Below are 13,161 nucleotides of genomic sequence, written 5' to 3'. Positions count from 1 at the left end.
TCAGGTGTCTGGATGTGGTTCATGGTGGAGACGGTTTATACTGCAGTATGACTTTATGACTCATTCACTTTGATGCAGTTGCTTACACACTCCAGCATGAATGACTACTTGAGTGCTGGAACTTGGAACATATGAAAAGTCTTAGACATTTTAATTTTTAAGCGATCTCTTTCAATATTTGACCCAACCAACAATTATTGCAGCAAAATATGTTCTTATAATGACCTGGAGTATTGTAGGAGAGGTAAAAATCATCAAATAGAGTAAAATAGGGTAATTCTCATTATTTCTTTAACTGCATTTTTAAAGGGCACATTCCTCTCTAGTAACCATTGGTCTTTTTCGCAATTGTAGCAACAATATTAGCAAAACTAATCTAATTTCACAAATACATAATAAACTTATTTCATCTTTATGCTTGGGGGTATTTATTCCTTATTAACTTTTTTATAAACTGTGTAAGTATTTACTGGTAACTTAAATCCATTATCATAATTTTTGTTATCACTACTATGAAAAATCTATTATGTAATATATAATAATTATACATGTGCCACGAGCCACCAAAAATGAATAAATGAATAAATTACAATACCATCTGTATTTTTACACATCAAAACCACAAAGCCCACAACCACAAAGCTGGGGTGAAAAACAGGTTTCCCTCTTTCCCACGGGCCTGAACGTGGCATTTTTTCAATGAAAGACATCTCTGATGTTTACGTTCATTGCCATGACAACGGTGTAGGAGGCGTTTCCTCTGCGCTGGCTAGTGACGCTCAACAGAGAGGTATAAACCAATCAGAAATTAGCTCTGTTACCGAACTGACGTCAGCGTTAAAGCGAGAAGAACCGTTACTTGGTTGCTGAAACTCTACAACTGCAAGGGGATAGAAAATATGGCTGAATACCAGCGTAGTCTTGTTTAAAGCCCATGGCGGTGTAGTCTCTGATTCAAGATCATCGGTAACCTATCGCAGCAACTTCAGTTAATGGTTTAAAAAGCAGCGAAAACCAGCTGGAAAGACACTATTTGGGGGCGTTTCTCCGTCCGTTTGGATCGGGGTGATCTCCAACTGTGGGGTGAGTGGATGCAGTTACCGTACACCAGCATAACAGTGATATGTGCTGTTCTCTCCTATGGATACAAGCCCAAGCCAAACTCCTGCCAAGCTCTGACAATATCACGTTTCCTTGTTGCCGGGAACAAATATATACCTCACTGAACTCAATTTAACACATTTTAGAAGTCATAACGAGCCACCAAAATATTCGGCAACAATATGACAGTGAAGCAGCTCATTATTTCAATATAATTTCACATTTCAACAGTTAAGATACATTAACTGCCCTGCGTGTGTTCTGGGGGAAGAATAATGGCTAGACCAACCCTAAAAGTTCATTTTTGTCGAATAAAGTCTTGCTTATTCTATCGGGTATAGCTATGTCTGAGAGAGGAATGGTGTCCTAGCAAGGATGAAGGTCCTGGCGATGCTATTTCCCGTGAAATGTGTGTTGTTTGCCAGCAAGCAGTGCCACAATTTGCTTACACTACAGTTTGGCGGGGCGGTCTGTGAACGCACTGCTGCTGCTGCTGTCTTGGCTACCCAGATACAGTTGAATTAGCTAGCTAGATAGCAAGTTAACTAGTAATCGATGCGGGACATTCGCCGAGGTAACACGGACTAAACAACCGTGTGGGCGTGTTAATAAACGATGCATTATTAACTTTGCAATTCGCTACCTGCCAGTTCAAGGGACTTGAGGGACGGTAAGTTTTCGCTGCTTCAATCCCTTCTCCGCCCCCTTCACGGACAGTACACTGTCAAACCTGCCCCTCTTCCATTACGCTCCAGGGGTCTGAGTGGTTATCTAATCACGTGTGGTTTAACGTGTTATGAAAATACAAACGTACTGATATTTGACTGAAATCAGGCTGTTCGGGATTCTATAGAAACGGCCCACTGCAGTGCATCAACTATGGCTTCTGTGCTAGTGTCGTCCCATCTCCTCTCAGTGTCATGTAACGCTATACCCCTCACAGAGACCGTCCACAGCACTACGTCTGTCTTTTTCCATTGTTTTGCACACATACCTCAACCGTTTACTATGCTAGAAATCACTCGATTCAATTTGACAATTTACTGTTAATTTATGCATCAGTATTGCAACTATATGATATACATGTGTGTAAAACACAATGAGGATTACTGTATAAAATTAATTCAGAATAAGGGGTAGAATAAGACTGATGTATGTAGAAGCTGAAATGCATTTAGTACAGTCAGTGTTAAAAGTGATGGCAAAGTTCACTTTGATATGTGAAATTTCAGAGCAACTGAAGCCAACAAATTACTGACTACAAAAGCGCATACAGTATTGCCATTATACAGTGGCACACAGAGGTGCCTGCTGATGAATCGTGATTTCAGACTTTAATTTCTGTGAAATCAGCCAATCTGCTTTCTACAGCAGTGTGCTGGACTTGATGCTTACCCAGCTTGGCTTACAAAAAGCCTTAATGCTAGTCCTTTAAGAGCACATTGGAACGCCACTGAGTGTTGAGTGACCTGTAGAGGTCATAGGCATCTGCTATATTTACCGGCTCTGTAACTTGATCTGTGGCATTCTGGTTCGCTGTGCTCATACTATCCTCTCACACTCTGGGGCCACAGCCTCCCAAGAAGCACCCCATTGCTTTCTGTCTACTGGCCTGGTCGCTCAGAACAACAAGGGTGAGCCTCTTACAAACCAACTTAACCGCCACTCTTCCTCCCTTTTCTTGTTTTAGGTACCTGCTTGTCAGATGAATGTGTAGAGTGTGGGCTGTTTCCTCAGCCGTAGGATACGTCTTCTCAAGGAGACGATGATAGAGGATAGGGGATAATGTTTCAGAAAGCTCTGGATTTTTGTAGCATGAGTAGAAGGACTGAGAACAGCCTTCCAGCAGGGTAGGGCATAACACCAGAAATGCATGAATTTTGTATTTGTAGTGAAAATATATACAGAGTAGCAGCAGGTTGTGATTGCAAAACGTGAGTTGTGAAACAAGTTCTGGAAGAGACACTCTTTACCTGAGCTTTATAACTGAGCAACTTTTCCAGATTTGATCATTCAAGCAAAAGGATGCATCATCAATCTTTAATGTTTGGACATGCAATCCAAAGAATGTGTGTACAGGTGGCCTGTGCGTTCACTTCATGCTAAACATGTCTGCTGTAAAGTGTCACAAAACAAATCAAAGAGACATTGACTTCTGCTATTTTTGTGAATGTGTACATCTTTAGGAAGCAAGATATTTCTCTTGTGCTGTGTTTGCTGTCCTCGGGCAAGGATTTCCTCGACCAATTAGATTGTTGACATGTAACTTGTCTGTGTGTTTTCCTGCAGGAGTATTCAGTGTCACAAAGCCTGTATGTGTGTGTGCACTGTGGGGTAGCAACAGTAGGATGAGCTGCCCCAGACTTATCACAGTCTGCAGGGACTGACGCACAGCTACAACTACAGCAGGTAACTACACACATGCTATCACACACAAACACAAACACACACACACACTGTCCTAGCCCACAGTCTGAGGTCTTAAATGTCCCAGATTGCATGTAGTTTATTTTGCATTCCTATTGAGTTTGACATCACTGCGCATGGTTCATATGTATCAAAGCAGAATTTCTTTTTCACTCTTTTTCACTTTATGAAAGAGAGTCAGAAAAGGTTAGAAAAATAAGTTATGCATCAGCTTACCAATGACTCACAGAGTTAGAAAGGTGACGCTGAGAGCAGGACCAAGCAGATGATTTCACATGGACCTCAAAATTTTGTTTGGTATATAATCACAGGATGTTTTTACACTGGGTTTAATATTTTGGGCAATGAAGTCTGAGTCACTGTGTGTGACTATACAATTTAAAGTAATTGTTGCTATTGCTTTGAATTTAATTTACTTTATAGAGGTATTGCTATAAAAGAGAGACAGCGGTAACATTGAGTTATCAATGTGACTCACTTTGTGGCCAAAGGAGAGAATGTGCACAGTGAAAAAGAAACATGATCATTTGTGGAGACGGAAAACATTTGGTGGGACAGCACCTGAAACAGGCAATATTATCTCTGGTCTTCTTAAAAGCCCATTTTCTTCTGATTGGCCAAACATCTGTAAACCTGCCACACCTGTGTGGAGGTTCTAAAGGCAAACCATAAAACTGAGTAACATGATTGATTGGAAATGATAATTTCTCAGATCCATTCGTAAGTGTTCAAGCCTGATCCGGTTTAGAATATGACAGTGGAGGGCACGAAGATCCACAGCAACAAAGATTACAGCAGGAAGTCTCTGTTCTGTAAATATTATGCCCATTACCTGCTCATTATGTGACATAACAGTGGATTTTGTCTTTCAGTCACAATCTGTGTATAAAAATATTTTGCATATGCCCCTGTTAATAGTTATACGTATGGAAAATGCACTAAAATTCTAACTAAGTGAAAAACGTCTGCTGACAGAAAATATGAAAGCTAACGTTGCTAGTAAAAAGTTACTCTGCTGTCGCCAAACAACTGTTCAGTAAAGCTGAACCATATTACAGTTATAATATATATTATATATGTAGTTATTTGTATGCTTTACCTTTACATACATTTACCTCTTAATTTGAAACTTTGGCCACGTTTAACATGGACATTGTAACACTGACAGAAAATAAAGAAAAGCATAATCGGTGCCCTTTAAAATCAAAAATGAGTGACATCATGAGTGAAGCTATAGCCCTGGTGCTGATTGACTTTGTGAATGGATAAACATACAGTGTGTGCTGAAAAGTGCAACTATTCTACAGGTGTAAAGTACTGCTCTACGGCATCTCCCAGCATCACTCAGTGGACCGGCAGAGATTGATAGGTGTTTCAAATGATAATGTGTCTAATTGACCAAATGATTACCTCAATGAATAAAGAATTACACCGCCCAGCTGCAGAGACTGGAGCATCAATCACTGTGGCCCGCAGATTCATTCCTCTCTGAGGTTACTGCTACCATTATGGCCTCTCATGTGAGTCACCAACAGATGGTGGTAATAATAAATGCTAATTGGTTGCTCCTCGCCAGGTTTTCACATTATAGAAACTTGGGTTTTTGTAGTGAAGGATTGTAATGGGGATAAGTTGCTGGAGGGAGTTTACTCGTAGCAGAAAATGCATTTGAGTAGGAAATATGAAAAATAATAAATCTTCTCAGTTGCTACCTTTGAATGCAGCATTTGGGGATGTGACCTATTTCTGAGAGTTTAATAAAGTATGTTCAAGGATGGAAAATGAAAGGTGACTGAGCTGTTTCAGTCAGAGCCCTAGAGATTTGGGAGGCACAGCTAGAGGCACTAGGACAAGCAAAAACATTTTTATTAAATCTCATCTTTCATAGTATCTTTATGAACCAGATGTTTTTAGTTGCCACTTTAATTTTGTGGTTTTACTTTGCACTCTGGGTATTCTTGTGCCAGCACTTTGCATTCCTCAACTTCAGTCCCTTCCTTTCTTTTACCTATCTGTAACTATACACAGTATTGTAATGTAACACTTGGCTGAGGGGAAAACACAAGTGTTGAATGGAGTTTACCCAGGTAGCTTTGGGAGGCTGGGGTAGGTCCAACTATGGCTTGTCAGAGTAAAGAAGTAGTCCAGCCTAATTTTAATATGCTTGGCAACAGGCAGAGAGGCAGGGGGCAGGGGCGTCAGTGTGGCCCTCACGGACATCGGCCGTCTCTTATCTGCTCACATTTCAGGGTATATATAGCCACCTGTAAGGCCAAGCCAAACCCAGCAAAGCCCGGAGACCTCCTAGAAGCCCCCATGTTAATTTCTTGTATTATTCCCCATGAGAGGAACACTGTGTCTGCATTATGGTATTTTCCTGGTGTAAGTGTTCATTTATGCTGCAGTTGTTTTGGTTTAGATTGAGGTGACTTTTTTCGGTGGCATGGAGAAGCCAAAAAAAAAGCCCACCAATCAAAGTGAGTTCACATAATTACAATTACTACTGTCCCACATCGCTTTATAAATGTACCAACACTGGTTTGTATAGTCTGGCAAAAGTCTGACAGGCATTTCCAAACCCTAGACCTTTCCTAATGCTAATTAAAGTCTTTCACTAATAGTATAACTTAAAGCTGCACTAATCAATATTCCTATATTAATGAATCAAATATATATGTGTAATGTGGAAGGGGTTGCTTGTAGTGATGAACCCCCAGAGAATTATCATCCAACTCAGCAGTTTCCTCTCTGTTCTAAGTACTTGTTTTTTACCTTTTAGCCAATTGTTTTGGTTTTATAGCTCTCAACATCACTGTTTTGGTTCAGTGGTTCTACACTTACTGCCCAGCACCAAACAACAGCCAGGAACAGTTGGCGGCTAGCTGGTGAACATAGCGGAGCATTTAGTTGCAAAAGAACCAGATATTTCCCAGATGTGATGAAATTCCCTCCAGGCGTTCCTGATATATCGTGAGGTCACAGTGACCTTGACCTTCGACCTTTGACTGCCAAAATCTACTCAGTTCATCCATTTGTTGGCTTCATTCTCCATGGCTACAGAAATGGCTGATAGATGCTTCTCTGTGGTCTGAAAATAACGTTTGTGGGCCAGATATATGAGGTCAGGGCAAAACAAACCTGCTCCTCTCCCAGGTACAAATGATCAGGTCACATGTACAGGACGTCGGGCTGAATGAATGTAGTGAAATGAAATGGAAGCTCAGTGTGAATTTCAGGCTTCATGTTTGTCAATGTTTTTTGGCTTGAAGTTAAGTGTGCTACAATGTAGTTTGGTTGCTAATAGAAGTTTGTCCACTGTCAGCAAAGTAATCAGTTAAATATTAGTGATCAACAATCCTCTCTGACTCACCGCAGATATACTGTATTATGGTCAAATTGAGTTATAGGCTGAAATATGAAGCCACTTGTTGCACATTGATGTCTCTGTCTTCATGGTAACAGCTGTATCTGAACTTGACTTTTACATAGATTCACAGCACTCGCTTCAAAACTGCACTGACTCAGCTGAGACTGAGCTAACCATTTACTATAGCACAGCACACCCACCCACACACTCCCACACACACACACACACACACACACACACACATACTCTCACTTCAAACAAGAAAGCATCCATCCTGATGTCACAGTAATGCAATGTCACCCCGGAGTACGGCGGCCGTGGCATCCTGCGTCATCATACATACTCTCTGAACGCACTTTAGATCGGCTCTGCTCTCTAATAGGCCATAGGAGACCTGAGAGGACAATATGTACTGTAAGAGATCTGACTCACTGCCTGATTAGAATAATGGATTATCAACAGAGGCACATTTCAGTGAGATAATAGACCCAATCAAAATCAAACAAACAATGTGGAAAAATCCACATTTATATTTAAAAATACATAAATTTGTGATTTTATAGACGTCTTAGAAATATTTTTCTCCATATTAGCAAGGCTTATTTTTTTCATAGTATTTATCTGTAGTTTCAGACCCTTCAAATAAAAGATAATTTGTCTTTCACATTTTTTACATTACACATAGTCATTTATTCCATTCATGAAATAAAAATTGTTTTTGCAGCTTTGCAGCTTTAAAATCAAAATTAAGTACATCGTTAGTGACACTCAGGTGAGCTTTGGTACTGCTGGTGTTGATACTTTGTGAATGGACAGAAAACTTGTGTATTGTAAAGTTATAACAATGTGAATTGTTATTTTAACCACTAGTTGCTAGTGTTTTCTTACTATTCTTGTTTTATTTCCGTTTTTGTCTCTAGGTTGTTCTTGAATCCAGTTAGTAAAAGGTAGTGAAAGTGAGGCTCCCAATAGGTTTTTAGCTTGGTTTTCTGAAACCTGCCCAGTAAGTGAAACCTCATCTCTCCAGCTCTTTGCCAAGAATTGCCAGCAGTCAGCTGCTAGAATCTTCTCATCCCCTGCGCTCATGCCGTCACTTCTGCCACTGTGTTGACAGCTTTCTTAATACAGATTTAGTAGAAGTTAGAAGAACAAACCAGCTCATTCATAACAGTGGAACGTTGTATTTTCACTCTGACATATTTCCACCTCCTGTTTTTCTCTGACTTTTCAGATTTGATTTTATCTAATCCTGTTCTATCAATTTTCCAGCAGCACAGAGGCTTGTTAGGCAGTTTTTGTTCATTTCCTTGGTGGTTCTCCAAAGGGGAGAAGGGAATACAAAGCATTACACAGCCGCCAGGCTGAAGCTCTGATAGTAAGTGTAAATTGGCTGTGGAATATGTCCTGGTGCTACTTTTAAGCTCTTAATGCGTTGGTAGGAAGCAAACAAATGCAGCTTGTTGCCACGGTAGCCATGGTAACTACTGGTTAGCACAACCTCAGGGGAGGCTGAAAATGCAGAGTAGCCAGAGTGCATGTGTGTGTGTATTTGTGTGAGTGGCACATTTTTGTGCGAGTGCGCTTGTTGTTTCCGTGGAGACATCGCCTCTCAGATGTGAAATCCATAGTTTGCTATCACCTTATCAATCCTGTGTGTCCGTGTTATGTGGTGTTACTCCCACGGGTGTGACTCGCTGTTTGCACTTCACTCTCAGCAGCTCGCCCACCAGGCCGGCCTGAGCTTGTTTCACTCAGGGTCTCTGGCTGTGAAACAGCTGTGAGATTTCAGAGAGGTGCATAGATGAGGCAGGGTTTGGTTCTACCAAGGCTGAGGTGGTGCAGGCAAGGGTTCAAAACACACAAAGACTGCCCTTATTTGAGAATTATAGCATTCCAAGATGTTTCTGAGCCCAAAATAAACGAATGATAAATAATAAACGAAGGAAACCAGAGACCTCATTTGATAAGAATTTGTCTTTGGATATTACAGCTCTTTCATTTGAGAGTTATTGCTTCAGTGAGGAGCCATGTTTATACAGCGGGTCTTACTCATAGTGTTGTTAGAGAAAACACTCCTCATGGTAACGCAGATCACCCAGGATTCTTACTGTAGTTTTATCTTTGTGTTTACTCAGTGTGGGGAAGCACATAATGTAGGTTTGAGCAAGTGTGATGATAAGGATATGGTGGGCTCAACAGCTGCAGACCCTCGTAAATTGGTGGATTGGTTGCAATGATGAATAAGTTTTGCCTCCATCAAAGTCAGAGATACAAGCTTTGAAAATGTAGTTTGGTGCGTTCGCTGTGCATTCAGGCAGCAAATGACCAGCTCAAATTCATAGGACATATGCTCTCAGTCTGGATATCTGCATGGAAATATAGGGTTCTCTGAGCTTTTTAATCTAAACAGTCACATCACTGCACATTGTGATGTTATTTTGCATTCAGTTCAGCTTTGCATTTTTAAGTGAGTTTAGTCTGATGTTGGATCAAACTGTTTCTTTTCAGTACAGAACGAGGCCTATATGAGCACTGGGAATAAAGTTAATAGCTTAACAACCAATATCAGTTATCAGAGTCATTACATCAGATTTTCAAGTTTGTAGCTGTAATTGAAATACTGTGTATCAAAGCTCACAGTTGATTGTCGGTGCTTCTTCCAGCAGTGCAGAAAGTTACTGATTCAGGCCTCAAGATTGAGTGTTAAAGATTTGGTCATTCGTGTATTGATCACCTTTAGTCTTAAAGATGAGGATGTTTGGGGGCTAATTGTCTTGTACTCAAATTATGACACTAGTCGTAGTGGTTGATGCTTATTTATTCCATCTCAGCCCGTTGCCGAGCTTCCTGCCACATTGGCCTAACTTGGTAATTCTCTGGTCTCAGTCTGGTAACTGACAAAGGTGGTGGTGGAGAGTAAATCCAGACCCAGGATTCATCCCATCAGAAAACTATTAGTGACGTCAGAGACACATTGTCCAGTTTTTACTGTTGCCATGTAAACTACAGCGCCAAAACTAAAATAATCCTCCAAACGCCGCTGCTGCCAAACGATAGAAACAAACCTCGAACATGTACCGAGTCTGGCTTCAGCTGGCTGACTTAGAGCAAGGCCAGGTTGTTGGTGCTATTAACTTGGCTGGCTTAGCAGTACTCAACTGAACGGCTACAGCTGCCTGGCCTGCGTCTGTGTATTTTGGCCAGCAGTGAGTATTTGCCTGTCTTCAGCATGCTGCCTGTCTGCCTACTCCAGATCCATATGCTGAATTATTGATAAACCTGTGGTCACAGAGAGAGAAGGAGGCAGAGGGAGAAAGCGATAGAGACCCAGAAGGAGGAGGAGAAGTAGGTGCACTCGGAGAGAAGGCCGGGTGCCGAGTTGGAGGAGAGAGAGCAAGAGAGTATAGGGAGCAGTGAGAGAGAGAGAGAGAGAGAGAGAGAGAGAGAAGAGACAGATTAAAGAAACTGGAGCCTCTCCTACTAAACTCAACACGGATCAACAACACCAGATACTTTTATTTATTCAAACGTTGCTGTGTAAGTGAACAAGAGCCTCTCTCTGCCACAGGAACACACTGTGCTGACTGCCTGCCTTTACCTCAAACACCCAGCTGGACTCTCCTATTATAGCGGTGGGAGATGCACAGTATACCGAGAAACAGAGGAAGGGTGGTGCAGGTGTCCTGCAAGAGAGGGGCTTTGCAATTTGAGATGATAAAATAACACTATTTACCTCGTTGATTTTAGGACAGGATTCAAGTTGGTAGGAGAAGAGAGTTCCAGTGTGTTTTCCACGTGAGTGGGATTTAAAGCCCAGAAGAAGATGCTGTGCCTTCCTTCAGCATTACATCGCACTTAAATAGTGCACCAGCAAGCATGCAAGCTACTGCTAATTGTGTCACTACAGATCTGTCTCCCCAGCAAAGTGTATCATGCTCCTCATAGTTATGTGATGTAGGCTCATGGTATAATATCCATGTCTGCTACACTTGTTAAATCTCAGGCCTGGGTAACCAGCCGTGCACTGTAAAAGCCTATAGATAGATGGGATGGACTCTAATGCAGAGGTTTTATGTCAGTGGCCATAGATGGATTTAATGTTCTTTTTAAAGGGCCACTCCACCAATTAATTTAATTTAATAGTCACAGTCTTCTTTTTTTAGCAAAACTTTACAAAATACTGCACACCACCAATTTATTATATAAACTGTCAGTAACATAATGTTTTGTTAGAGCATGAGACATGCCAGAAACATGCAGTATATGCTAAATTTTATATTACATTCAGTGTTTCTATTATTTTGTCCACCCCATTTACATCAGTGAGGCGAGGCTAGAAACTACATCCTCCAAACTGATCCTACACTTGAATCAACAACTCACCAGCTTTACTGGTGTCCCTCAGTTGTAAGTTGAATCATTTTGTGTCTTAAAAACTAAATGAATGCTCAGTGAAGCAAGAATAAATAATGTCCTGATGCTGCTTACATTGTTGCTGTAATGTAAGTGTGGATGTGATTGTTGCTGATGAATAACACTTGTGTCTCTTTGTTGTTGCTGCAGTCGATGCAGTCTTCCAGAGGCTCTGCCTCCCCGTGGCCGAGAAACCAGCAGCAGCAGCAGCAGCAGCAGCAGCAGCATGTCCCGCGTCTCCTCCACCGCCAAGCGCTACGCTGGCCCCTCCTACACCAGCCACTACAGCTCCTATGGCTCTTCCCTGACACCGGGCCTTAGCTCATACAGCGAGCGGGACAGGCTGTCCTCCTACAAGTCCCCCACCTCTTCCTCAGGTTACTCCTCGTCCAGCTATCTGAGCAGCTCTACCGCCCGCAGCCGCAACTACAGCACCTCCTCAGACCCTGATCGCGACCGGGGTCGAACCATCCCGCGCAGCGACATCCTCGGAAGCAGCAGCAGCAGCCGCCGGAGTGAGAGCCTCAGCAGAACCCCCGTCAAGAGCTATGGAGGGTCAGGGCTGAGTGGTGGGTCAGCCTACACCGGCTACAGTTCCTACTCTTCGTCTTCGGCCCAGTCCAGCTACCTCTCCTCTTCACCGGTGGCCTCCAGCATCTCACTCAACCGACGGAAATCTGTATCTCAGAGTGACTTGAGCAGGGATCTGGCTTCTCTGGGCTTCAACGACACCTCCTCTTCGTCCACCCCATCCTCTTCCACCAGTGCCCTGCGGAGCTACCGCAGTCGGACCAGCGATGTGTCCGACTCGTATGGCACTAGCTCACGCACAGGCTACTCAGGCCTGTCGCGGAGTTCTACTCAGGAGGCCCTCTCGCGGAGCTCCACCCAGGAGGCCTTCAGCAGCAGCAGCAGCAGAGTATTCAGCTCTTCGACATGGGAGCCGAGAAGTAGCAGGCTGTCCAACTCCCCCACCAGGGACTCCACGGTAAGAGAATCTCCTCATGCTGGCTTAAAGGTTGCTGCTTTTATTGAGGATGCACTGCTCCAGAGGGGATCAGTGCCCAGAGGCAGAGCAAGGCTGAATGGAATCAAAGCTGCAGTCGTCACTACAGAGGCACACTAGTCTCACTTTTGTAGTTTCTCACACGATAAAGCCTCACAATTCTTTGTTGCTTCTGAGAGTACTGTTTTCTACCAAATGGGGGCACTATTGCTCAAATTAATTTCTGTGCACTTGGAGTCCTGTTGTACAATAATAGACCAGGTGTGTCACACTCTTTCACATGCCTTTCACATGTTCTTTAGTAGACTGAGCGCTTCAGTAAAACAGTTACAGTATTGTCTCCTAACATAATAAGAAACAGTCCTATCATATACAAACTGGATGTCGTTATTTCTGTGTATGTAAGTTGTTCCATGCTTTTGCGTCAAATGAGCTCTTAGCATGGACACCTGACCCCATCCAACCCACCAATTAGTTAGCCTACACCTCTCTTAAGGAGCCACAGGGCTATGATGAGTTGGGTCTGCAGGCCACTAGCCTCCTCTCTCAGTTCAGTATTAATGAACCGAGTCTTGTCTATGCAGGTCAGAAAACACAACTGACCCACTTCCCCTCTGGATTAGTCCTCATAACCTGTTACCATGAGTGGAGGAGGGTGGAGGAGAGAGTTAGGGAGAATTTGTGGTTAATCTTTGCTTGAAAGTGCTTTTCTGCACATTTCAGGTAGTTATGAGCCTGTTATATCTCAAAATATAATTTTAAAACATGGGATCAAACACATATTCATTATAATATGTATTAATTTTCCTGATTGCTCACCACATTAAAAGGAAGACTCATTCTGTAT

At 42.4% G+C, this 13,161-nt stretch overlaps 1 protein-coding gene across 4 annotated transcripts in view; it reads left to right on the top strand.

Annotated features, from left to right (window-relative positions):
• The first annotated feature begins 883 nt into the window (after window positions 1-883).
• Window positions 884-13,161, top strand: part of usp2a (ubiquitin specific peptidase 2a) — a 41,174-nt gene continuing 28,896 nt past the window's right edge. For 2 of the 4 annotated variants that reach the window (XM_023400555.2, XM_023400552.2), the window contains exons 1-3: window positions 2,634-2,735; window positions 3,391-3,510; window positions 11,459-12,296. In XM_023400555.2, coding sequence (XP_023256323.1) covers window positions 11,535-12,296 — 762 coding nt within the window. In that variant the 5' untranslated portion in view covers window positions 2,634-2,735; window positions 3,391-3,510; window positions 11,459-11,534. Of the gene's footprint in view, window positions 1,084-1,604; window positions 1,772-2,633; window positions 2,736-3,390; window positions 3,511-11,458; window positions 12,297-13,161 lie in introns of those variants that run through there. The other 2 variants (XM_023400553.2, XM_023400554.2) reach the window with 2 other exon arrangements.

The sequence above is a fragment of the Seriola lalandi genome, unplaced genomic scaffold, assembly GCF_002814215.2.
Source record: "Seriola lalandi dorsalis isolate HSWRI2012SDOR001 ecotype SW California unplaced genomic scaffold, Sedor1 jcf7180002052652, whole genome shotgun sequence".
Lineage (NCBI taxonomy): Eukaryota > Metazoa > Chordata > Actinopteri > Carangiformes > Carangidae > Seriola > Seriola lalandi.
Note: the sequence above shows the minus strand (reverse complement) of the source record. Positions and strands in the feature narration are given on the sequence as shown.